General features: G+C 42.2%; 2 protein-coding genes across 2 annotated transcripts in view; one reads left to right on the plus strand and one right to left on the minus strand.

Moving 5' to 3' along the window:
- Nucleotides 1-14,742, plus strand: part of CLDN10 (claudin 10) — a 65,167-nt gene extending 50,425 nt beyond the window's left edge. Inside the window, exons 2-5 of the mRNA XM_014955632.1 lie at nt 6,392-6,553; nt 6,718-6,799; nt 13,067-13,174; nt 14,358-14,742. Of these exons, the coding sequence (XP_014811118.1) occupies nt 6,392-6,553; nt 6,718-6,799; nt 13,067-13,174; nt 14,358-14,472 (467 nt within the window). The 3' untranslated portion in view covers nt 14,473-14,742. The remainder of the gene's footprint in view (nt 1-6,391; nt 6,554-6,717; nt 6,800-13,066; nt 13,175-14,357) is intronic.
- Nucleotides 14,743-16,550: 1,808 nt separating this feature from the next.
- DZIP1 (DAZ interacting zinc finger protein 1) overlaps nt 16,551-26,992 on the minus strand; it is a 56,426-nt gene continuing 45,984 nt past the window's right edge. Inside the window, exons 13-19 of the mRNA XM_014955638.1 lie at nt 26,614-26,809; nt 26,126-26,255; nt 25,890-25,940; nt 22,300-22,508; nt 21,812-21,942; nt 18,281-18,449; nt 16,551-17,557 (exon numbers count right to left, since the gene is read on the minus strand). Coding sequence (XP_014811124.1) covers nt 17,475-17,557; nt 18,281-18,449; nt 21,812-21,942; nt 22,300-22,508; nt 25,890-25,940; nt 26,126-26,255; nt 26,614-26,809 — 969 coding nt within the window. The 3' untranslated portion in view covers nt 16,551-17,474. The remainder of the gene's footprint in view (nt 17,558-18,280; nt 18,450-21,811; nt 21,943-22,299; nt 22,509-25,889; nt 25,941-26,125; nt 26,256-26,613; nt 26,810-26,992) is intronic.

Raw genomic sequence — 26,992 nt, forward strand, 5'->3', positions numbered from 1 at the left:
TGGGGGGCAAGTGCCTTCGTGTCTCCTAGTTGGCAGCACGCTGCTTGTGCCTGCCTGTGAAAATGGTTTTTTCCCCCCAATTTTTTCCCCGATTGAGATGAAATTCGGTGCCCAGGTGCTCGTTTTGGCCTCTCTGGCTGTCACTACCTGCTTTTTATTCCCCCCCCGTAAGAAGACTCGGTGCGTGTGGATTTGACACAAGAAGAATGCAGGCAGATTTATTTTTTTTTTTTTTCACCGATTTATTTTCTGCCTGTCGTGACATTCCTCCTTTTTATGGTTTTGCCAGCCGTGCAACGGTCGGTGGAGAAGAACAAGCCTTTGCGTCATTTTCTTTTAATTAATGTTCCTTTGCTCTTTTTTTTTTTTTTTTTTGGTTTTTAACTCGGATGTAATTGCTTCATTGATAAATGACAGTGTAAAAGCTTTGGGGCAGTAAGGGAGGCAAAGGCGATGCACGGCTCGGTTTAGTTTTTAAGGCAGTGTTATTTTGAAGCAAAGCTGAGAGTTTCGCTGTGGTGCCTGACACCAGGGTCTGAGTGGGCACTGCATTTCTTCCCTGGTTCAAGGGAAACATTTTTGCCCTTTTAGGAAGCCCTCCTTGGGAAACAGGGTCACTGCAGGGAATCTTTACTACCAGTTGATAAATCCCCGCTGATTGTGGCTGGTGGAAACAGGGAAAGTGCAGGTGGCATCGGTTTACAGCATCAGGAGTGACCGTAAAGAAAAGGAGGAAAGGTTTGGAAAATGATGGCACCTTTTCCAAGTTTTTCTGGTCATAAATGAATAAACTATACAGAGTCCCCGTGGCTTTGATACTCCCCAAAAATCAGGCGGACTGTCCACCATCTGGCCAGACCCATTTGCACTGGAGTCTGGGAGGGGATTTTGGTGTGAAAGGTTTGTTTAGAAAGAAAAGAAGGTCTGTTAATTAAAGCATTAACAGATTAATATTATCATAGTGGAGATTATTATTATCATGAAGCTAATTAATACCAATAGCAGAAAGCCTTTAAGCTCTGTATGTACAAAAAGCTAAAAGAGGTCAAGAGACTAAAAAGAGGTAGCACAGGCAGCCCTTAAGCATCGCGATTGCGGGATGCTTCCCTTGGTTGGAGAGGTAGAGTTCCCCAGCCCCATGGTGGGAGAGGGGTTTGCCGGTTCCTCTGAAGGGGTGAAAGAGCTGGCTCAACTCACGGTGATGTCACTCAGCTCTCTCCGTGGGTGTCAGTCATCCTATGGCTTCATGTAACAGCTGAGAACATGGTTTCCAGGCTTGGGCAAGGAGCTGTTGGTGCAGGTGTAGGCGGGAACAGAGTGGGTCACCTTGCAGATCCACCAAATCTATTGTTTGGCAGTTGTTTTAGTTCTGGGTTAATCTGTCTTCACCCTAAGAAAAGCACAGTTACAAACCAAGTTACAAAGAACTGGGAACATCTAAAATTCCAAAAAAAGAAGAAACACGACAATAACCACCCCTTCCTCCAAGCTTGTGCGCTGGGGAACACATTCCACCTGCCCAAGGAATGAGTTCCTGAGTCACCTGCTGCAGGGTAAAGCAGCTGTCAGAGCACCAACTCATTTTGGGGAGGAGTGAATCCGAAATGCACATCTGGAAGGGCCTTGTCCCATCCTCCTGGCCACGCTGTTTATCCGTAGTGGAAGGTTCTTGGCTTCCACTCTAATAACATCTCTAAACACGGTGGGGTCAGATCCTGGTACCCAGGCACAGTGAGAGAGAGTAACGTAAGCCCCACAGCACAGGCCTGGCAGGGTGGGATGGGCCACCATGGTCAAAGGTGCTTCCAGCAGCTTTTCCTTGTGGTTACGTGCTCTGCTGGGAACCCGTTACCTCCTGACAGTGGGTGGGTACGTCCCCTTTTCGCACCCTTTCCTGGTGCAGGAGTTGCAGTGCGTCATGCATAGCTCAGAAGCATCTGTATGTCGGTGTGAAGCCAAATCTGCCTCGGCCCTTAAGTAGCCTCTCTTGTCGTCTTCGCACAGATTTCCGTGACTAAGCTGGATCCCATTCCCTGTGACCAGGAACATGGGAACTTCCTCACTCCACACTCAGGTGGGGGACTCGGAAGACCCAAAAATAGGGCAGATCTGGAAAACTTGCTGTTCCCCCAGAAGTGTTTGTGAGCAGAAGCAATAAACCCATCAAGATACATGTGCATCTAATGTGTTGCTCTCCTGGAAACGGTAGGGCAGGACTGGGAAATTACTAGAACTTTTTATGTTGTCCCGGGGAAAGTGGTTCCACTCCACTTCTTCCTCATGTTGCTGGAAGGGATTTGCCTCACAGAGCAGTTCCTCTTCTACGGAAATGGTTTTTGTCAAATTGGAAACCTCTGAGTTTTGCCAGACTTCTTGTCTGGAGAGATGGTTCAGGTCCACCAGGGAATCAGAGCCAAAACGAGGGGGTAAGCAGTCAGGGTATTACCATGTTGGTTGCCAGGGCGCTCCTGTGGGTTGCAGAATTCCTTCCTTCTTCAGAAGCAATGTCATAGTTTTGGTCAGGAGTGATGCAGAGGTGGTCTCCCCCTTCCCCTTGTTGTGGTTTGCATCATGGAGTGGTCTTGGACTGTGCTGCAGGGTGGCACGACAGCAGGGCTGCCCCGATGGCTTTCAGGCCATCACTAAACACGAGTGGCTACCAGAGAAAATTGCATGCGATGCCCTTCCACCTCTACGCATTCCCCTACAAGAAATGAGTTTGGCCAGCCCTCATTAGGAGCTCAGCCCCACGTTGTGTGTGCAAGCAAAACTGTTCTTGCTGTCTGTGGGACTTAGAGTCATTCTGGGTTTACTTTTGTGCTCTGCTGGTTGTAGGTGGAAACTTAGTGATGAAACCACCTCCCCAAAAGAGGACGTATCAGTTACCGTGTTTCCAGCGGTGGCTCTAATGACCTTTTGCAAGAACAGAGCTGAACAAAAATTTACTTCTGAGCTAAAAGAGGGTATTAGAGCTTAGAAAAACATGCAAAACCAATGGGTGTGTACTTTTAGAAGGAATCTGCACTGTATCTGTAAGGCAACCCCTTATACTTCACGTGATGCAGACTGCAAGATGCCACCAGAGGCATTTATTGTGAAAGTGACAGTGCCTAGAACTCTGCGTATATTCTTTGTCTGAGTGTCATATGATATGAATATATGAATTCCTCCTAACTCTTTGTGAGCATGAGAAGCAAGCGTGAGAGCAGTGAGGCAAGAAAGATGAAGGTCTAACAAGATTAATTTGAATGCAAGACAAAACACATTTGTTTTAAAAAAAAAAAATCAACCAACCGCCTTGAAATAGGTTTCTCTTGGAATGCTGCTAAACATGACTTTATGAGTAATGCATGTTTGTCTGCTTGTCTGTTTAAAACATACAGCTTTTTGTTGCTTGGGAGCTTCATTTGGGTGATCAATGAGTACATGGTAAGCTTCCTACAGGAGTTGGTGCAAATACAGACAATAAGTGTTTGGAAAGGGGACAGTCTTTGGTCTTGAGTGGAGGACTGTGAAGAAATAGGCAGCTCCCCCTTACACGTCTCTGCGTTACAAGCCTTGGTAAGCTACGTAACGTTCTTGCTTTCTAGGAAGCAAAGAAAAAGTTTAATTACTGTTATGGCCAAATGCTATCCATAAACGTAGGGTCCAAGCAACAGGAGGCTGGATGTGGCGAAAAGATTGATTTCACCCTTTCATGCTTCTAATGCTCCAATCAGTTAAGTAGAACTAACAGACTCTTCTGCTCTTCCACATTTCTGCTACAGATTGTGATTCTTTTTTTTCATATATTTTGTTTTAAAAATGTGTGCCAGTTGGATGATTGCTGTGGTGAACTGAAACAAGTCCCACCATGGCTTGCCTGCCCAATTCGGTAAAATATTTAGTGAGGAAGGTTATTCATTCAGCAGAACTGAGCAGTTATCCAGCTCATGCTGTTTATAATTGAAAATGATTTCTGGGTGAGGAAGTTAATTATTTCTTGCTGTCTCACTACCCTCTGCCTGTTCTAAAACTGCGTATTGACCTTCAGGAGCAGCTGAATTTCATCCGTGTGGTTTCTAGCATATGCTGGTTATTTTGGTTGGGGTGAATATTTACTGTTTCTCCTAGGAGGTTCAGACATAAATAAAAATTTAGAGGACCTCTGGGTAAATATGTTCATGGTTCAGCACTTTAATGTGTCAATTAGCTACTAACGGTGTCAATAAATTGGACCTGTCAAAAATAATAGCTTACTTGCCAGTCTTCATCTCCCGCTTTACCTGTGTGCTACAAGAGATGCATTACACACCACCGAAAGTAGTAAAAGTCAACTTTTCCATGCCTATAGCAAAAATTAACAAAGCAAGACTGGTTTCTTCAGGCTTGGGTTTTAGAAACTGAGCGCCACCTTTTGAAATCTTCCCGAAGCCCTTTTCCTACTGACATCCCTTGGGTTTTGCCTGAGTGAAGAAAAAGGAGTAAGAACAGGGGGTTTGACTCAAACACAGAGGTGTACCTGTCACCCGAGTTTGAACTGGACTGTGGGAGTATGGCTTCATGTCACTGCTGAGGAAACTCCTCTGCCCAGTTGGATGAGGAAAGCGGTCATCTCGCCTGCTTTTAGGTGACCGCAATCCAGCTGTTCCCTGGGCTCTCCATTTATCACGAGTGGAGAAAAGGAGGTTTCTCCACAGGGCAGCTCATCCTTCTACCATAGGAGTCTACCTTATAGTTCAGTCTTAACATATCTAATTATAACTGTAGACACTTCGGCAAGCGCAAATGACTCTCTCTCATGTATTCCAACAGTAGAGGCGTACAACAGTTACAGTTATCTCGTTGACTATTGCTTTTCTTTAGCAGATGGGCTACAGAAGAATGTTGCAAATGCCAGAAGTCTACGTGCATGCCCAGAGATGTAGATAAATGGCAGTAGGTTGCATTTGCAGATGTGCAGCGTAGCACCTAAATTTGTTAGGACTGGTAAAATGGGGTGTTACAGGGTACAGATTCCTTCTGTGTGCTTCTTGTTGCTCCAAACTGTAAACCAATGGTTTTTTTTAAAAAATAATGTTCAAACACAGAGCAGTCATCCTGGAGCTGATATGCCTCCAGCAGTGGCAGCGAGGAGAGCAGAAGGTGGCCAAGCATCAGTGATAGCCATCTGCAGCTCAAGGACCTGCCAGCCAGGCACAGAATTCCCTTTAATTAATGTATCCAGTCTCTTCTTCAATCTCTGTAAACCTCTAGCATCCACATATCCTGTGGAAAGGAGTTCCACAACTTCGTTATATGAACAAGCGCACTTTTTGTTTTGAATCTGCTGCCTTCTGTTTTCGTTAGATGTCCTCTAGTTCCTGCTTTAATATATTAATTTCCTATATATTAAAGACTTTTATGCAGGGGCTTTTTTTTGGTTTGTTTATTTGTTATTACATAAAATTGGGTGCGATAGGCAATGTAAATGTGGTTTAGCTCTCAACGTTTCCACCCACTGGAGATCAAAGCCAAAAGAATGAATACCCTAATAGTGGCAGTACATTTTCATTTAAAATGAGATGCAACAACAGGTTATGAAGAAAAGACATCTTGTGATGGTTATTCAGCTGTGTAAGACTGCAGTGTTCCACCCTGTGAACACGGATTGTCACAGGCTTTCAGTTACAAGATATTCTCGGAAGGGAGAAGAAGCCGAGCAACCCCTTGTCCTGTTGGAAGGCCCTGCCCCTGGGAGGTCCAGCTCAGGGTGGCTTCAGCCAGCACAGCAAAATTGTATGTGGCTAAATCCAGCCACATTTGTCCAGGCTTAATTATGGCAGTGATTTGCTTTATCTGAAAGGGCTGCTGCTGTCCATGAAGCTGAGTGCGTGTTTGGCTTCCTTGCAGAATGAAGGCCTCCTTGGCCGATCCAAATCAAATTGGTGGCATGTCCAGGCAGGCCCAGGACCCCAGCCAGGGTCAGTGCTGCCCGTCTGCTGCCGGTTTTATTGCATCTGTGACACACAGGTGCAACAAGACTGACGTGTAAGACTCGCTCTGTGTGCACGGAGTGGCTCTGCAACCCGCGACGGCCGCCGTGCAGGCCACGTGGTGTTGCTCTTCAAAACCTCATGGGTGCAACCTCTTGCAGATACTGTGCCCAATGCCACGGGATGATTTTTTGCATTTTGAATATTTTGAATACCATAGTATGTTTCTTATGAGCTGGGCTGAGGTGGTGATGCTCTGTGAAGGTCATACATCACCTAGGAGAATGCACTCAATGGTAAGGTGACGTTACTCCAGCCAAGGTCTGATTGGGTTTGCAGAGTGAATGCCAAACCTGGGCAGGGGGAGAAGAAAAGAGCTACAGTGAAACCCGTTGTGGTCCTGGTTCTCACGTTCCCCTTACTCTTTCTCACTACAGGTTACATCCAAGCCTGCCGAGGACTGATGATCTCCGCCGTCTGCCTGGGCTTCTTCGGTGCCATTTTTGGACTAGTTGGGATGAAGTGCACAAAAGTCGGAGGCTCCGATCAGACTAAAGCAAAAATAGCTTGTTTAGCTGGACTGATTTTCATACTCTCTGGTAAATATACCTTATTTGTCTAAGTTTGGGCATTTGAAGTCATACCAGAGCTGCTACTTTTCCGCAGAAATCCACGCGCAATTCTCCATGACTTCATTGGCTTCAGGGTCAGGCCCAAAGCTCTTCTGCTGGCTCCACTGAATGGTTTGTCTTATGCTTTTCAGGGTTGTGCTCTATGACTAGTTGTTCCCTGTATGCAAACAGGATTACGTCTGAGTTCTTTGATCCTTCTTTTGTTGCACAAAAGTAAGTACTTTCCTATACCCATAAATCTTTCACAGAAGTAGACCTTAAGTTTGACGCTGCGCAGCAGAACCCATTTAAACAGAGAGCGGGTGCTTCTCTTGCTGGGCAGAGGAGGAGAGTGGGCTGCAGTTTTGTTTAATCATGTTTTCTGACTGGACTATCCAATCGTGGCTACTCTTGAAGAGAGGTTTCCGCAGGCTCTGGGGACTTTCTGCTGACAGGTTTTCAAATCCAGATGACTGACGTTTGGATCATAAACCTTATCGTAACCTGTGATCTTATAAGCACTAACATAAATGCCTTGACTGTAATTGTAATTAAATTTAAGGGAGCGAGTGTTTATAGACGTGCAGGATCCATACCAGAAGTAATGAGCATCCTTAAAGACTTCTTTTAAAGCTGTGCGAGTTCCTAGGACCTACACAGGCAGCAATTCATGAACCAGTGCTGGGATTTTGGATTCATATCTTAGCTACCAAGTCTGAAAACGTTGGCTGTAAATTATAGCATCATAGACTTTCCTGTTTTGGCTTCTTACATAATGTAAAGTTATCTTTCAAGATGAGGATTTCAAAGATTTTTGGTGGTGATTCCAGGATATGTCAAGCATTGGATAGACCTTTCCCTGAAACTCAAGTAAGGGCTCAGTAAGGAACCCTGAGCCTTTCCGTTTCTCCTTGATAGAAAGAAAATAGTCTGAATAAATAGCATTAACTAGATCCACATTTGTGGCGGGGCTGACACTGCTTCTCCTGTCTTGAAAACAAGTTCATATTAGTTTCCTCTGTAATTCTGCTATGGTTTCTGCTTGTTTGATACGGTGAGGACAGGATCGAAAGGCCTCCAAAAGAAACAAGAACGTGAGGTACTGTGAAGAAAATGGAGCCTGGCTATATAGCCAGAAGTTAATTATTCATCAGGCTTACTGTTCCTAGTGAAAAATACCATGGTTGTTGCCAAAAGTCCCTTTCCTACACTGTGTTCCTAAGTTCTGCTGCTGCAAAAGAGCAGGCAGATCTCACAGTGGAGTTTTGCACCTGGTGTTGCTGCAAGGGAATGATAAATCTGGTTTGAATATCTAAATAAAGGTAGTAAAACATCCTCTGCAGAAATTACCTTTTTCCTGAGCAACCAGCATAGCTCAGCTGTGGGCACACATAATCACGACTGCAGAGATAAAGGCAGAGAGGAAAGCCAGAAGTTGTAATTTGAGTTGCGCACGGTGTATGCAGCTCATGCAATGACCTTGCATCAGATTGAGCTAATGGTGGCATTCCACTCCTTTCCCTCTCAACCAGTGTAAAATATGTTGGAGTAATGTATTTTGTTGCCCTCTGTGAACTCGTACTTTGCTGTGCATTGCTGGTTTGTTGTGGAAATTTGGCATTGGCTCTTCACTGAGACAGGGTGCTGCTTTGGGTTTCAGCCTTTCACCTTTTACTGCACATTTGCTGCACAAGGCCTGCAGTGATAGGATGAGGGGCAATGGCTTCAAGCTGGAGGGGAGCAGATTTAGATTGGAGATTAGGAGAAAGTTCTTCACTGTGAGGGTGGTGGAGCACTGGAACAGGTTGCCCAGGGAGGTGGTTGAGGCCCCTTCCCTGGAGATATTCAAGGTGAGGCTCGATGAGGCCCTGGGCAACCTGGTCTAGTTGGGGGTGTCCCTGCTGACTGCGGGGAGGTTGGACTAGATGACCTTTGGAGGTCCCTTCCGGCCTGGACAACTCTATGACTATGACTCTATGACTATTTCTCTCCGGAGGTTATTCTGGCAGTGTCCAAGACAGGCTTGACACACTGTTAGTGGAAAACAAATGACACGAGATGTTTAGCATCATCTCAGCTGTCAGAATTTCCCTCCAGCCTTCTACATTTGGAATGGCCACCCTGCCTGTGTATGGGTGCAGGAGGAAGCAGAGACCTGCCTTAAAGCTGTTGCCCAAGAGACTTCTGGTTTCAATTATGTACCTGACTGAGGAGTCACCAGCACCACGGGGACACCCTGAAACCCACCTTACTTAGAAAGAAATGTTAGGCTGGACTTTTATGTCCCAGTGTGACAGTTTTTCCATTGCCAATTTAAAACATCTCCAAAGGGGTTGCTTGACCTTACATAATAACTCACGCAGAGTTTTGGGGACAGCATGGGGCACCTTGATGCTTGCAGCCAAGATGGATTTCATTTTTCTTCAGACACCTCTAATAAGAAAAAATCTATGCTTCTGCTTTGCTGTCTTCCTAACATTGCTCCCACAGCTTCTCCTAGAAAAACTGTTCTGTCACTTTACTACTTTTAATTAAAAAAAACCCCCAACTTCTTATAGTCTTTATCCTTTTTGTCCCTTGCCACAGTTTGACCTCCATAATCATGATCATTGTTACTGATAAATAGGGTTTTGTTTATCCAAATTATCTGACAAACTTCCCATTCTTTTTTATAGAGAATTGTTTCCCTTCAGCTTTCTTGTCTCTAAGTGGATCGTGCACAGTTCACACACCCTCTTTCCACTGTCCTGCTCTCACGTTTGAATTTATTTTTCATCTTCCAAGAATAGTAAGAATTAGACATTCAAAATGTCTATTTCCTTTGGGTGGTTGTGTAGATTCATTGAGTAGGTAGGGATGTCCTTTACATATTCCAACAGTCAGTTGGCTAATGAAGCTTCCGCTGGTTTGCTTGGGAGTTTGTTTCATGGTCCTAATGTTATGTAACAACTGGAATATTTTTCTTCTGTACTGATATTACAGTTTTTTCATCTCACTGAATTCTGCCTCCCTGGATTACATTGAAAAATCTGCTCTTAGCCTTCTCAGTCAGTGTAGTCGAAGGTGACTTTCAGGTCACTGTGGTTGAATTCTCTCAGTCTTCAGTGGTCACCTTCTCTAGCCTCTTCATCAATGCCCTGTTCTCTCCCTGCCACCCCCCAAGCTGCCAGAGATCTCTAAGTGATCCTTCAGCAGATTTATTTCACTGATGGGAGAGAGTGAAGACTCAGTCGCAGATTTTGGAGAGTGGCTGCTTTGGTTTTTGCAAGAATTGTGAGAACAGGAGAGTGTGTTTCCTGCAAAGACTTAATGATGAAGAGGGAAGGGAAAAACAGCAAGTGCAGAAATTTCTTCTAAAAAAAGCCTTTCTCCTTTTTTTATTTTATTTTTTTTTTCTGGATGTAACAAGGTACCTAAAGGCTTTTGTGTATGGCAAGGTTTTTTGACGTACTGGATTTTGATGGGAGGTTGGGGTTCGTTTCTCAAATGCTGAAAAGGTGGATTGGACAAAAAGCAGGGAGCCATATACAGATTGATACGCAATTGAAAATTGAATTTTTCCTCATAAACACCAGTGTAAATCAAAACATCTTTTATCTGTTTAAAGATGTGGAGGAAAGACCAATTAGGCCAGCAACTCATTAACCTAGCAGCGTGGCAGTGGCTCCAGATGGGTCCATATATACAATCTGTTTATACATGTTGTAGTAACAAATGTGGTTTAAAAAACACAACCAATCCCAAGAACAAACGTCAGATCCCAAATCTTCTTTCCCAACTAGTAGGCAACAGTCAGGTAACCCTTTTCTATGCAATGAAACCCAATGTGATCTTGATTTTGTTTCTGTACAGCTGAAGAGCTTTAGGAGCAGGGTTGGCAGTTGGTCTCCTTATCTCTCTCACAGAAGACACTGGCCAAACATTTAATGTTGTTAGATGGAAATCTGAAAGCAACGTGTTTCCCTCTTCCTGGGTAAATGGTCTTGGTGAGTTAGTTACAGCAACAGCCTTCCTGGGTCTTGGTCCAGCTGTATTCTCCAGCACTGTGGTGGTCTGCCCTGACTTTTGTGGGGAGCCTAACCCTAGTCCATGTACCCTGCGAGGACGCAGGGATCCCCCGGATAGGGTTTACTTCACATTGGAGTTAATCACTTTGATCTGCCTTTAGAAGAGGTGCCTGGAGGGCATTTTGGAAGTGTACTTTGAATTTCTTGCATGTTGACTATAACAGGATCCAAGGTAATGAGCTCTGATGTAGGTGTCTGCTTCTCATCAGAGAACCCCCGGTCCCTAAGCAGACAGAAGTCTGCTCAAGCCTTGTGAAAACTGTAGCACATGGTTGGAAACGTGAACGTATTTGAGTTAAACCTTTACAGGTTTGGCAGATTTTGAAGTCAGACGGGGCTGGGTACAGTTTTCCAGGGTGAAAGACAGCTGAGCTATGGTTTCCAGCAGTTTAATTTGGGGGTTGGGTGCCTAAGTCTCACACCAGGTATGGAGAATGTTTTGGGGGAATCTGATCCTTTTTTAGCAAGGGATGATCAATAAAAACTCTATTTAGATGGTGGGAATGGAAAATTAAAAAGAAGCCTAAAAGTCAGAGCATTAATGGGGCAGTGAAGAGTCAGGTGCAAGCCTTCATGAATTGTCCTACCTCTGAGCTACTATGTCTCCATCTATTTTTGGCAGAAAGTCCTAGAGTCAGAAATTACTTGAACCTGGGTGTCCATAGCATCTAGCACTGCTATCCTAAGTGTGGCTTTTTCTCCCTGTGTGACTTTTTTTTTTTTTTTTAATTCTGTACTGTACCTCTGGTTAGAATCTCAAGAAAACATGGAAAAGGGCTTTTTTTGTTCTCCAGCCAGTGTTCACCCTCTTGTGACCTATTATAGAGGTTACTACATCATTTTCTGGGTGTTGGGGCTCACAGGCAATTTTTGAATGTTTCCACAGCTTCATCTTTGTAAAGATACAAGTTTTGTAGAACAGCTTAGAGGTATTTTCAGTTATGTATCTCAGCCAACGTGAAATGAGGACCTGTTCACATGGAAGCGATCAGAACTAGCTGAGAAGTATGAAGCTGTACAAGCAGGCTGTCAAGCAAAGGCTTTTGTTTGGGCTCCCCCACCAAAGATTACAATAAATAAAGTTACTAACAAAGGCTTGAACAGCCCAGCCACCTGTGGCTGGATGAAGGACAGGGGCCTATGTTTTCAGCACAGGATCCCAGTAGTCAGGAGGAGAGAAAGGTTTACCTCAAGGAGGAACTGGAGCCGAGAAGAAGGAGCAGAAGACACTGTCCTAATAATGAGGAAGATGAGACTCTGTAGACTGTTGGGTCTGTAGTTTAACGCAGCTCATCCTGAAAGTGTTGTAGAGAGTGACACCTCAGGCAAAGACCTGGGGAACGGAGCAGACAAGTGGCAGCCATGGTTTACCACTTGTCTTGAAGCTCCAGAGCTCAGGTTATGGTTGCTGAGCTCAAACAGGGGGAGGAAAAGAAAGTCTTCCCCATGCCCTTCTTTTCACAGAATCACAGAATGATATGGGGTTGGACGGTACTTCTGGAGATCATCTAGTCCAACCCCCCTACCAAAGGAGGTTCACCTAGAGCAGGTTGCACAGGAACATGTCCAGGTGGAACATGTCCTTCATTTATGTTGTTGCTTTGGAAACTTGAAGTTACCTGTGTGTGATAATGCTCCTAAAGCATCACCATCTCCTCTCGGAGTCACACTGAGCAGTTCCTGGCTGCCAACAAGTGGTGGCTGCTCTGGCTGGCAGGGGGACCGTGGCTGGTGACCTGAAGCTGTGACCTCGGGGAGGGGAGCAGTGTCTTCCAGCCTGAATCTTCCAGCCACAGGGACAAGAGAAGGTGGTTGCAGGCGCGTGTGCACGTGTGTAGACACATGTACATCTGCAGATGCGTGCTTGTATCTGCATATATCCGTATGTATAGATCACATACATCTGTATATGCATATATTGCACACGTGTGTGTGTACATTGCATATGCATATGATATATGTGCACAAACCCCTCATGTTTGAAGCAGGCTGGAGCGTGGTGAGGGAGGGAGAGATGCTGAGAGGCGGAGGGGAGAGTTGGGTGGGCTGTGGGCAGCAGCTCAAGTCTCTGGCTGAGCAGAACCCCCAGTCCAGCTTGGGAGCCAGCAGGGACAAAGCTGGGATGGTCCGAGGGGACAGGAGCTGTAGATGGACCAAAGGATCCTGTAACCCCACCCCAGCCAAGCAGTCCAGGAGGAGATGTGGAAAAGCACCCGGGCTGGCTGCTGGAACCACAGGGACGGAGTTTGCCTCCTCCAGTGAGAGGGGAATCATGAAAAGAAACACGGGTGAACAGCAGAGCTGCTGATTTTGCCAAGTTATTCAGGAAAAAGAAAGAATAAAAATTAGTTCTTTTATTCTGAAAAAAAAACCCCAACCAACCCAGTTAAATCCACGCTGTCTCTTGTTAAACTCATGTATTCCCTTCCTGTAGGTACGAATTAGGAGCAGCTTTGTTCATCGGCTGGGCTGGAGCTTCCCTCTGCATCATTGGTGGCAGCATATTCTGCTTCTCAATAGCAGAAAACAGTACTTCTCCAAGGTAAAAAAAAAACCAAACAAAACCAAAACCCAGTACTTCTCCAAGTTGTACTTACTGAAAGACATCAATACTTGCACGGTCGTGCCTGCTATATGTAAAAATGTATATGTATATTGTGCTATACATATGGGGTTTGATTACTTTGCTGAAACACTTTGTAGTGAGGTTCAGAAGGGGGTTGTGTGGATGAAAGGAAATAGTGGGATTTAAGGGCAGGGCTCTGTCCATCATTAATGCCATGGAGAAAAGCTATTGACTCGGAACAAATACTTGTGTCACACGCACCGCACACTTTCACAGCAGCTGGGAAAAAAATGCCTTCCCTGATGTAGGAAGAGCAGTCAGGTCACCTCACAGGTGTGAATAGACCTGTTTATTTAATCCCCAATCATCAGACCAGAAGTGAGAGAGGTGAAGGACAGCGGTGGTGGCAGTGGGACCTCCGGCAGGGGAAAGAGGGGTTGGTAACGAAGAGGCACAGCTGGAGGGAGTCACTGCTCACCCGGGATCTGCCACAGCTGGAATATTTCACTACGGGGCCCTAATTTCCTTGGTCGTGAACAAGAAATAGGCGTTTATGGGGCAGTGAATTGCAAAGAGAGATGCTGGGAGGGGAATGCCAAACCAGACCGAGGCCACAGAGGCAAGGAAGGTGTCCCCCCTGCCCCCCTCCCCTGAAATCTATGGGTACGTTACCTGGCTGTGGGATGAGCTGTAAATGGTTTCACTGAATTTCACTGAATTTTTAGAGTTGGAGGGGACCATAGAGATCATCTAGTCCAACTCCCCTGCTAAAGCAGGATTGCCTAGAGCTTGTCAGAGCATGTTACTCAGGACGGCATCCAGGCGGGTCTTGAAAATCTCCAAAGAAGGGGACTCCACAACCTCCCTGGGCAGCCTGTTCCAGGGCTCTGGCACCCTCACCGTGAAGAAGTTTCTCCTCAGATTTGAGTGGAACCTCTTATGTTCCAACTTGTGCCCGTTGCCCCTCGTCCTCTCACTGGGAACCACTGAAAAGAGTCTGGCTCCCTCCTCCTTCAACCCACCCTTGAGATACTTGTCAGCATTGATAAGGTCTCCCCTCAGCCTTCTCTTCTCCAGACTAAAGAGTCCCAGCTCTCTCAGCCTTTCTTCATAAGGGAGATGCTCTAATCCTTGATGATCCTCTTCTCTTGCTTTCCAGGAGGGGGTATGCATACAACGGAGCCACGTCAGTGATGTCTTCTCGTACAAAGGTCCACAACAGTGTCCCAGAGAAAACCCCACCAAAGCACTTTGACAAGAACGCTTATGTTTAAAATTGTACCGTTGGAAGATTTCGAAGAGTTTTAAAGATGAGTTTGTACGTTTCGGTCAGAGTGATTTCCCTCCCTCCCCCTCCCCCAACCCCAGTGTAATTACCACTAAGATAATGACTTTTTAAAACATTAACTTGCAGCTTTTTACATATTGATGTAAATTTTATTATATAGTATTTTAAGATTGATGTTGGTATTGTAAAGTTTATACCTGGAAATCATGAGCTGATGTTGCTTTCTTGAAAAAAAAATAAATGGGGTATTTACCAACTCAGTGTGTCAATCACTCGGTGAATCACAGGGTGGTAGGGTTGGAAGGGACCTCTGGAGATCACCTAGCAGGTCCTCCTACAGCAGGCTGGACAGGAACGTGTCCAGGCAGGTTTTGAATGTCTCCAGAGACGGAGACTCCACCACCTCTCTGGGCAGCCTGTTCCAATGCTCTGCCACCCTCAAAGTGAAGTTTTTCCACATGTTCAGACAGAACTTCCTGTGTTCCAGCTTGTGTCCCTTGCCCCTTGTCCTGCCACCAGGCAACACTGAAAGAGCCTGACCCCATCCTCTTGACACCCATCCTTTAGATATTTACAAGCATTAATGAGATCCTCTCTCAGTCTTCTCCAGGCTGGACAGCCCGAGCTCTCTCAGCCTTTCCTCATAAGAGAGATGCTCCAGGCCCCTGATCATCTTCATAGCCCTCTGCTGTACCCTCTCCAGCAGTTCCCTGTCCTTCTTGAACTGGGGAGCCCAGAACTGGACGCGCCCTTCATCGTCTTTGTAGCCCTCTGCTGTACCCTCTCCAGCAGTTCCCTGTCCTTCTTGAACTGGGGAGCCCAGAACTGGACGCAGCACTCCAGATGGGGCCTCACCAGGGCAGAGTAAAGGGGGAAGAACCTCCCCTGACCTGCTGGTCACACTCTTCCTGATGCCCCCCAGGGTGCCATTGGCCTCCTTGGCCACGAGGGCACGTTGCTGGCTCATGGTCATCCTGTAAAGGGGGAAGAACCTCCCCTTACCTGCTGGTCACACTCTTCCTGATGCCCCCCAGGATGCCATCGGCCTTCTTGGCCACAGGGGCACATAGGTGGCTCATGGTCATCCTTTTGTCCACCAGGACTCCCAGGTCTTTTTCCTCAGAGCTGCTCTCAGCAGGTCAGCCCCCAACCTGTACTGGTGCAGGGGGTTATTTCTCCCCAGGTGCAGAACCCTACACGTGCCCTTACTGAATTTCATCAGGTTCCTCTCTGCCCAACTCTCCAGCCTGTCCAGGTCTCGCTGTACGGTGGCACAGCCTTCTGGGGTGTCAGCCACCCCTCCCAGTTTTGTGTCACCAGCAAACTTGCTGAGGGGATGCGCCGTGAAGTGAAAATAAGTATGGGATTTGGGGAGGCAGGAGCAGGTACTAGGAAGAGTTGGGGCCAGTAGTTTTGAAAACAGTCACTAGAGAGGATCTCGCACAGCCTAAGAAGAACATATGCCTGAGAAGAACATTCTTCTGTGTGGCAGGGAGGGCAGATGTTGAGGCTGGAGCCTTTGGGGAGTTTTGTGGTGGACAAGACATGGCTTGGAGACAGTTCCTACATTCTGCATTCGCTTTGTGGTGCTGGGCTCCCAGGGGGGGGTGACAAGTCAGCTCCAGGGGGTTGTCTTTGTTCCTTCACATGAGGCAGGGGGCACGGACACCTCTGGCTCCAGAATGGCTCTGAAAGGGAAACTGCTCTGGCCTGTTCTGGCAATGACATTCCCGAGGGGCTGGCCAAATAAAAGCAGGTAATACTTAAAACTGCTATTTTAGATAATACTGAATTAGTTACAACAGTTCAAAAATTCAGCTACTACTTTTTTGGGGATGGGGAGTGGGCATCCAAAGAAATGGGATGGCTTTTGAGGGAATACTTGTCCAATGATTCAATAAATGAGAGTAGAGATTATGAATAACCCCAAAAGGCTTACTAGACTGAGACCTGAAAATCAGACACAAACTCAGGTCTGTCTTGAGGTTTGAACCAACGGACCCTTAGAGTTTTAGAGATTATGAATAACCCCAAACGCTCACTAGACTGAGACCTGAAAATCAGACACAAACTCAGGTCTGTCTTGAGGTTTGAACCAACGGACCCTTAGAGTTTCAATATGTTGGTCATTTTGGGACAAAGATGTAAATGTAAAAACTAGATAGTCCTATTTATTAATAGGCAGAGTACAGTAGAAAAGGTCTTTTATCTGATACCTGCTAAAATACATCAGAACTACAAAGCCATTCAAGATTCTTTTCATTTCACCTTACCCAAGTCAAAGCACCAATGTGTTGTTTTAAGGCAGCAGCCAATATGGACAGGACAGAAATACCCAAGTGCTTGCGCGACAGCAGGTCAGTGCCTTCCTCACCTTTGCTTGACCTTTGAATTCTTTTTCCAATTTTTGTGCTTTTATGTTAACTCAGACACGACTTTAATTAAAAAAACCCCAAACTTTCCAAAATAGGAGGTATTTAATGACTAGTTTCATAGCTGAGGCTTTTTTTTTTTTTCTTTTAATTTGGTGTTTGGTGTAAACCATGATAAAAACATAACGTTTTGAGACATGGAAATATTTTCTTTAAAATGTTGACAATTTTATATAAAGTTTATGATAAAAAACAAGAAAATGTGCATTTAAAAATTATTATAAAGTAATACTCTGGAGTAAATTCTGCTCATTGGTCAACAGGCTTTCCTGCCAGACCAGTTTCAATCTTTAATGTAAACATTGGAGGCGAAATCTTCACCTCAGTGAAACCAAAGAGACTTTCAACATTTTGAGTTCATGAGAAAGAAGAACTAACTCTCAGTTTCCAAACAGACATGGCCAGTAACGTGTACATGAATATTCTTGTTTCACATTCAGGATTGAAAGACACAAATGTAAATGCCCTTCCTTGTTATGACATGACCAATGGGAGAAACCCCATTTTGAACCCCAAGAGAAGGCGGGGGTGGTGCCTCCCATCAGGAACACAACTGTTAGATATCTGAAGAATCACTCCAGTCTGTTACCGTGACTAAGCTGCTTTTTAAGGTGCTTGTATTATCAGCTTCATGAAGGCCTGCTAAAATAACAACAAACCCAAAAATATTAAAAATTAGTAATAACATTTGGGGGGTATCTTTACGTTGGATTTATCTATGAGATAAAATTACATGCTGTGTGAGTAAACACCTGTGGGCTTCAGGAAGTCCAGAATTTCAACCGGTGAGGAAATTACAAGTGTTTGTAACACAAAGGCTGTTTCTGTCATAGAATGCAAGTCAGCATCTATATTACTTTCCCTTTAAAAATAACCTGCAGTATCTTTGTATAACTGCTTTAAGTATATGGAAATGTTAGGGCTAGAAACTACTATAGAAGTTTTATGTCAGATTGAAGTTATTACTTTACCAGTAACTCAAATATTTATCTCAGCCTGGTAAGTCACTTAGATATCTTGAACAAACCTGAAATTTTATTATTATTCTCAAGCTAAAGCAGGAAAGTTTCCTTCATCCCTTAAATTTGGGGAGGGATTAAGACAAATCCCCGATGATTAGTTTTTAAGATGAGGTTGAAGCCTGATAGCACTATGCGTTTTAAAATCTCAAACTTAAGTTTCTTGGCATCTCTCTGTGTGTGTCGTTTACATTTAAGTATGTCATAAATGATATTTATATGACATAAAACCACACACACACTTTTTTTACTTGCTCTTTTCTTACAAAATAGCATATAGTGAATTGCAATGTGTAATACACTATACTTCAGTTCTCCTCTAGGTGAAGAATGAGTATGTTACCTTCCTCCTTTGGCACACTTCTCTTCGGGAGACCCCATGCCTGTACCACAGATGCTGCATTCGACTCATTTTTCGGAACCGTCAATGGCTTCTGACCTCTGTCATCTTTCATCAATAAAAAGTCTTCTACTGATGATATATCCCAATCATCTTCATCAACTTCTGTGAACTAAGCAGGGAGAAGAAAAAAAACATGCATTTTTCTTCTGTCCGTTCAAGTTGTGCTGAGATCTTCCATAAACTCAACAATGCCAAACTGCTAAAGAAAAATGCACTGGCACGTGGCCTGTATGACATCTGTCACCACAGTTTAAAAATCCACATAATTCAATTACCTACATTATATTAATTCACTATTACAGTTCCTAAGCTAAAAGTGTTGGGTTTTTTTGAGTCAGGAACTGCAAAAGTTCAAAGCTCTGCCAGTTTCATAATTGTTAGAAAGCTATGTTTTCAGGTATTACATGTCTAACTTAAAAAAAGGATCATCTTTTCTGGGATATTAGTTATTCCAATTAGATGGAAAGTCCTTTAGGCATAAGAAAGTAGGTTACTTACATGAAAATAAAGATATGACATTAGCAGTTTAGTTAGCTATATAAGCATCCTGCATTCATACTAGAAAAAATTAATATTGCAATAAAGGCCTTTTCAATGAAAAACTAATTTATTTAAAGAGAAAATTAAATAATGAAAGTTAAAACAATCGCATGGTGCTCAAAGTTTAAAAATTTATTCCTCTTAAGACTCACTGTCAGCGTGTACAAGTATATTTTCAATTCAGTGGTAGATTTGTATAATGAGTTCCCCAAAATGAGAGTCAAGTCAAAGAGAAGAACCTGAAGGCAGCGAGTCCGTGGTCTTTCTTATCTGCCTGAGAACTAAATATCTTCATTCAGCTTTCGACAGGAGAGCTACAGCATTCCCCTGTTTGTCAATCAGATGGGGTTCAATGGAATCGAGCCATTCTTAGAGAGCTTAACAGTGGAAAGTGAAAGATGGTTTCTCACAAAGCTAAAACCTTATTTCACAGGAGTTTCTCAATATTACGGTAAGATACAGAACGCACTTCTCTTGCAGAGAAGGAAGACTCAGATGCTGTTAGAAAACAATGTCAGGTATGTACATACTAGGGAAAAATCAACAAATACGAACGTGTCGTGTGTCTCGAAAGAAGGGAAGAGACTTGCAGTAACGCTCTATCTTGCAACACAATACAATTTTAACATTGCAAACTGTTTTTCAAAAACTGACAGATCTGCTCAGTGTGCTGTATTATTAACATACCAGGATTCAACATTTTGCTCTTTTAAATTATCTGCATGTGGAAGGCGTGGTAATGGGAAAGTCAGAGTCACATACACTGAGAAATGCTGGAGGAAGAGTTTCCTCAAACAGTCACGAAGTCCCAACTGATTTTTAAAGTACAAAATAGAGAGAAAAAATGTCAACTTCAAACGAAATTCAGTTTTGATCAAGTGTAAAATACACAGCTCCAATCAAACCCGCCATGCAGTCTTATTAACTCAAAGACTTGTACCAGTGAAACACCATAATGCAGACGATGCGTGGTACAAGTGAACTCAGGTAATACAGCTTCCACTAAGCACAGAATCACAGAATCTTCTAGGTTGGAAGGGACCTCAAAGATCATCTTGTCCAACCGTCAACCTAACTGACAAAAATAGACACCCGCATCACCATCACTAAACCATACCTCCCAGCACTACATCAACCTGTCTTTTGAACACCTCCAGGGATGGTGCCTCAACCACCTCCCTGGGCAGCCCATTCCAATGTCTGACAACCCTTTCAGTGAAAAGAATTTTCCTAATATCCAGCCTGAACCTCCCCTGGCGCAACTTGAGGCCATTTCCTCTCGTCCTGTCGCCTGTGATTTGGGAGAAGAGACCGACCCCCACCTCTCTACACCCTCCTTTCAGGTAGTTGTGGAGAGCTATAAGGTCTCCCCTCAGCCTCCTCTTCTCCAGGCTGAATAACCCCAGCTCCCTCAGCCTCTCCTCATAAGACTTGTGCTCCAAATTCCTTAACACAGTGGCCAGTGTCTATAGATCTTTACAAAACGCAACATCCCCTAAATTTAACTCTGAACATTTTAGAGTCTTCTATTATCTGACACTGCAGAGAATTTGAAAGTAACACTCGGACAGAAAATGAACCTGTAATAGTGATGTCTGAGTTGATAATTTTGAACCTAGTGTGATTCGCAGCTCCCAGAGTCAATGGACAAGTTGCCACCAGTGGCAATGAAAAGCACACAGATTAAGTGTAATTACCCTACCATTACAGCTAAAGTTGATTAAGACAGTTTTTTTCCAGAAAGTTTCTGGAACCTGAAATAGAAATGTCATTGTTTCTGAGAGAAATGATAAATTTCAGATTTAACTATTAGTCAGGGAGCCTTAAGGTAGTAGTTTTATTATAAATAACAGGATTTTCAGTAATTATTTGTTTATTTAGTGAAAAAATACTCTTGAATGCTAGAACTGGTATCTGAATGTCTATTTCAATCTAAAACTGAAACAGGCAGCACTATCTACTGTTAACTTCTGATTTGGAGTAACTTTTAGAATCATAGAGTGGTTTGGGCTGGAAGGGACCTTAAAGATTATGGAGTTCCAACCCCCCTGCCATGGGCAGGGACACCTCCCACTAGAGCAGGTTGCTCAAAGCCCCATCCAGCCTGGCCTTGAACACTTCCAGGGATGAGGCATCAACAACTTCCCTGGGCAACTTGTTCCTGTGTCTCACAGTAAAGAATTTCTTCCTGATATCTAATCTAAATCTCCCTTCTTTCAGTTTAAAACCACTAGCCCTTTTGTTCTTTTAAAAAATTATTCAGGCAAAGATCAATTTGCACCAAAGTGGCTTATCAATTATAAAACTCTAGAAGACTAGGACCTTACGAGCTTGAGGGGTAAAGAATAACTTGTGTCAGTATTCTGATTGTGAACAAATGGTGTACTCAATGGACAGACATGAATGACAGATCTGATGTAGTTGGAAAACAGTATATGACTGTAAATAGATGCAGCAGAACAAAGACCATACTCAGAAATGGAATTTGCCCCTTCATTTAAATGTATTCAGAAGTTCCATATCAGATAAAACTCTAGAGATAAAATATTTTAAAATAATACACAGGCAAATTCATTTTTTCCTCCATCAAAACAAGATACTAGGAAAGCAAGTAAAGAAGGGTGCTCTCTATGCTGCTAGAGAGATAAAAATGATACCAACTGTGCCCAAACTTTGAGCTAGCTGTAGTGATCCAAATCAGTCATGGCATAAGCTAATACGTAGCACAGATGAAGAGGTCACTTGCCACAGCTCACTCACCAGCCCTTTTCTGTACGTACCTGAAAAAACTACTTAGCTGTAATTCCAATAGTGCCTTTGAGAATTCAGCTCTTAAATGCATCAAGATGGTTTCAGCAGGAAAAAAAATGTAACAGATGTATATCTAGTTTGATTATTTAATGAAATAATATTGACTATTAAAAGTGATACCTTCAGTTCTTGCACCTCTTCTTTCTTAATAAATGCCTGCGCAACATTAACCCCTCCAGCTGGTTTGTTCTTATTTCCATGGTTAGAAAGACTCTTTCCAACTTGTTCGGTCAGTTTTTGAATTACTGTTCCTGAAGTTCATAAAAAAATATATTGACAGTTTCAATTGACAAGTAAGGGACGTTACTGTAAACCCTCTAGAAACCTTCCACAAAGTAAAAATAAGTAAAAGACTAAGAAAAACCTTTTTTAGACAGAAGTCTCTCTGAGACACAGATTGTCTCTTTTTCTGCATTTATATATAACAGCACGATACACATCTAATCTGAAGTAACATTTCTAGGCACTATATTAATATAAAGAAATATACACACAGTCAAAGCTAGACAGTCTGCCTTCATTATGTTTTCTAACACAGTAATGTTATCAGGAAATGCAAAATCATGTACAGCTGTTACAAAATGCATATACAAAAGTAGTGAAAAAACCTTTGGAAGTTTTGGCAGGTGTTCCAGTTTCCTCAGTTTCACTTTCCTCCGTCCCATCCCATCCCATATCGCTTTTGCCAGAAGCCTTCTGAAAAGCACTGACTTTACTGCTTGATGTTTTTGACTGCTTTTGTAATAATTCTGGTGATACATAATGCTGCTTAATATCATCTTCATCTGCTTCTTCCTCTGAACTGAATGGTGGAGTTCTAAACAAAAACACATACAACCTGAGGACTTACTGGGTTTTTCTTATGTGAAAAAAACAGGAGCTCCCATAAATTCTAAGTATTCATAGAACTATTTAAAAGAAGTCATGCTACTACGGTAAACACAGAAAGTTATCACAAAATGCTCTCTTATATAGACATGATTATTTCCACCTATGTAACTATCTTTACAAAACAACATATCAATATATAAGAAGCCTTGCCAGGCAAACAGAGACAGGCTTTCATGGATCAGCCGGGAGAGAAAAATTCAGAGTCAAGGAACCTGCAGCATAGAAAGTCTGTTCTGCTATTCTGTTAGAGGAAAATAAGTTAGGAATTTTTCAGTGCAGAAAATTAAAAAGTAATGTGCCTGTTGTGAAGGGAGAGAAAAAATTCAGAGTCAAGAAACCTGCAGCACAGAAAGTCTGTTCTGCTATTTTGTTAGAGGAAAATAAGTTAGGATTTTTTCAGTGCAGAAAATTAAAAAGTAATGTGCTTGTTGTGAGTGGAATCTGGAACATTGTGTTTAATTTTGGTCATAGTAAGAAAATATCAAGAAACTAGAAAAAATCACATCATGAAAATCTAGAAATGCTTTTAACTGACTCAGAAAAAGCATGTGAGAATGAAACTACTACATCTACTGAAAGGAGAACATGCTATCTTTCAGGGGCTGTAATAATAAATTCAAATGGAATAATACTTTAAAACAAAATATTAAACAGAGTCCAGAAGGTGTTTGTAATTTCAGCTTAATAATAGCTTTTGCACGGCAAGCATGTGAATATTAAGTCACCAAATATGTTTTCTTCAAAAATACAAAGGAATAAAACATACGTGATACTAGAGGTCTTTTTGGGTACTCCATTTCCAAAAAGCTTCATGGACCTAAAAATAACAAGACAAGTTATTTCAAGACTGACAGTCAACCAAGTAAGCATAAAGTTTATACAGAAGTAATATGAATTCTTTGCTTACAATATTAGGATGAAAAGTTCACATCAGTCATAAAAAACCCAAACCCATATGATTGTTACCTGAGGTATGAGTACTATGAGAAGAACATCTCTTACTTTGGTGTAGATGTATTCTCAGCAACGGCTGTTCTTTGTTCAGCTGGGCGGACAGCTGTTGAAGACCTTTTTACTGGTTTTTGTGGTGCGGCAAACGAGGAAATTCCCGATTGATTGAACTTCTGTTTATCTACAAGAGAAGTTATCTATCTCGTTATCAGAGACAATGTTTGGTGTCTTTCATGTTTCGTTCCCCAAAGTGAAGATGTCTCTGTTGCCAACCATAATTTTACAAAAAAGAAGAAAAAATGTAACTTTCTTCTTCAAAGCAGTTCAGAGTTACCATGTATAACACCAATATAGGAGCTAAAATTTCTGCAGTTAAGCACAGTATCAAGAACCCTTTAAAGGAAACCGTTCAGTTGCCCATAACTACATAGAATACTTACGTAAAAAATTAAAAAAGCAGTTAAACAGAAATGTTTCTAAATAAAACCTTAAGTACCAGTTCTAAAATAAAAGAAAACAAACAAAAAAGGTTTTTTAACCTTCTGAAGGAAGCTGAGGACAGGAAGCAGTTCTATTACAAGATGATGATTTCTCTTCAACCCTAAAGCTAACTTCGCGTTCAAGATGCTCTCGAATTCGCTGAATGTCAGGCTCTTCCTTCTGTTTGCAGTCTCTGGCAGACTCAATAGCACGCAAAATTTTATTTAAGCGATCACTTGGGATACCACGAACACCCTAAGGAAACAAATTGTATTGTAAACACAAGGGCTATTATTTCTGGGATTTATATCCTACTATTATATACACGCTTTTAAACTTCAAACACCACGAAGCTTGTAGAAAAATCCCAGAAGTTGGTAACATTGCTCACAGGTGTAGCCACATCCTGCACAGCTCTAATTTGATGGACATGCCCTCAAGTTAATGAACTAAACTTATTTATAACATGTGGAAACTTAGCTTTGGATTTTATAGGCTGAGGGTTGAGGTACAAGAGTGAAAGAGAACAGCAAAAAAGTGGGAAAAAGATTACCCCTCTTTTAAATAACTCAAAATTATCTTACTGCTTTAATTCCCAAGGATTCCAGCTTCTCCTCCAAGGCTTGCTCCAAAACAACTCGTAATTCTTTAGTTAAAGAAGGATCGGTCTTCAAAGCATTTATTAAATAGTGGTTACTTCTACCTGTTTTATGATCACCTTTCTCAGTTTCTGAAATAAGAATGGAAAAATGCATTTAAGAGACATTCAAAAAATATACAGTACATGAGAAAATTAAAAACTGCATTGAAGCATGCATTTTTTAGAAACACTGTAGACATACATATGCCCTTTTTGTCTACATGGAGTTGTATTCTTTTGAAAATCTAGGGCTACCTTACAAAGGTGAACTCACTTGGAATCTATAACTCTGCACATTGTAGTCGCCATCAGAAGTATCTTTTATTTTTCTTGTTACAGAATCGCTATAAAGATATATGCCTGAATATTTAGCAACAAAGATCTTTTAGAACTGGACTTGAAAGCTTCTGATAAAGAAATACTATCTTCTGATACTTAAGTTCTATACAAGTGGTATTTCAAATCAAAGCTGAACTCTAGCAGGAATGAAAACAGGAATATGACAAAATTGTTCTCAAGAAAAGCTTCAAGCAACATAATGTTCTCTGATAAAAAAAAAAACCCGGGAGAGAAAAATTCAGAGTCAAGGAACCTGCAGCATAGAAAGTCTGTTCTGCTATTCTGTTAGAGGAAAATAAGTTAGGAATTTTTCAGTGCAGAAAATTAAAAAGTAATGTGCCTGTTGTGAGTGGAATCTGGAATATTGTGTTTAATTTTGGTCATAGTATGAAAATATCAAGAAACTGGAAAAAATCAGGTCATGAAAATCTATAAATGCTTTTAACTGACTCGGAAAAAGCATCTGAGAATGAAACTACTGCATCTACTGAAAGGAGAACATGCTATCTTTCAGGGGCTGTAATAATAAATTCAAATGGAATAATACTTTAAAACATTGTTGTGAGTGGAATCTGGAACATTGTGTTTAATTTTGGTCATAGTAAGAAAATATCAAGAAACTAGAAAAAATCACATCATGAAAATCTAGAAATGCTTTTAACTGACTCAGAAAAAGCATGTGAGAATGAAACTACTACATCTACTGAAAGGAGAACATGCTATCTTTCAGGGGCTGTAATAATAAATTCAAATGGAATAATACTTTAAAACAAAATATTAAACAGAGTCCAGAAGGTGTTTGTAATTTCAGCTTAATAATAGCTTTTGCACGGCAAGCATGTGAATATTAAGTCACCAAATATGTTTTCTTCAAAAATACAAAGGAATAAAACATACGTGATACTAGAGGTCTTTTTGGGTACTCCATTTCCAAAAAGCTTCATGGACCTAAAAATAACAAGACAAGTTATTTCAAGACTGACAGTCAACCAAGTAAGCATAAAGTTTATACAGAAGTAATATGAATTCTTTGCTTACAATATTAGGATGAAAAGTTCACATCAGTCATAAAAAACCCAAACCCATATGATTGTTACCTGAGGTATGAGTACTATGAGAAGAACATCTCTTACTTTGGTGTAGATGTATTCTCAGCAACGGCTGTTCTTTGTTCAGCTGGGCGGACAGCTGTTGAAGACCTTTTTACTGGTTTTTGTGGTGCGGCAAACGAGGAAATTCCCGATTGATTGAACTTCTGTTTATCTACAAGAGAAGTTATCTATCTCGTTATCAGAGACAATGTTTGGTGTCTTTCATGTTTTGTTCCCCAAAGTGAAGATGTCTCTGTTGCCAACCATAATTTTACAAAAAAGAAGAAAAAATGTAACTTTCTTCTTCAAAGCAGTTCAGAGTTACCATGTATAACACCAATATAGGAGCTAAAATTTCTGCAGTTAAGCACAGTATCAAGAACCCTTTAAAGGAAACCGTTCAGTTGCCCATAACTACATAGAATACTTACGTAAAAAATTAAAAAAGCAGTTAAACAGAAATGTTTCTAAATAAAACCTTAAGTACCAGTTCTAAAATAAAAGAAAACAAACAAAAAAGGTTTTTTAACCTTCTGAAGGAAGCTGAGGACAGGAAGCAGTTCTATTACAAGATGATGATTTCTCTTCAACCCTAAAGCTAACTTGGCGTTCAAGATGCTCTCGAATTCGCTGAATGTCAGGCTCTTCCTTCTGTTTGCAGTCTCTGGCAGATTCAATAGCACGCAAAATTTTATTTAAGCGATCACTTGGGATACCACGAACACCCTAAGGAAACAAATTGTATTGTAAACACAAGGGCTATTATTTCTGGGATTTATATCCTACTATTATATACACGCTTTTAAACTTCAAACACCACGAAGCTTGTAGAAAAATCCCAGAAGTTGGTAACATTGCTCACAGGTGTAGCCACATCCTGCACAGCTCTAATTTGATGGACATGCCCTC

This window comes from Calidris pugnax, unplaced genomic scaffold, assembly GCF_001431845.1.
Source record: "Calidris pugnax isolate Ruff unplaced genomic scaffold, ASM143184v1 scaffold274, whole genome shotgun sequence".
Taxonomy (NCBI): Eukaryota; Metazoa; Chordata; class Aves; order Charadriiformes; family Scolopacidae; genus Calidris; species Calidris pugnax.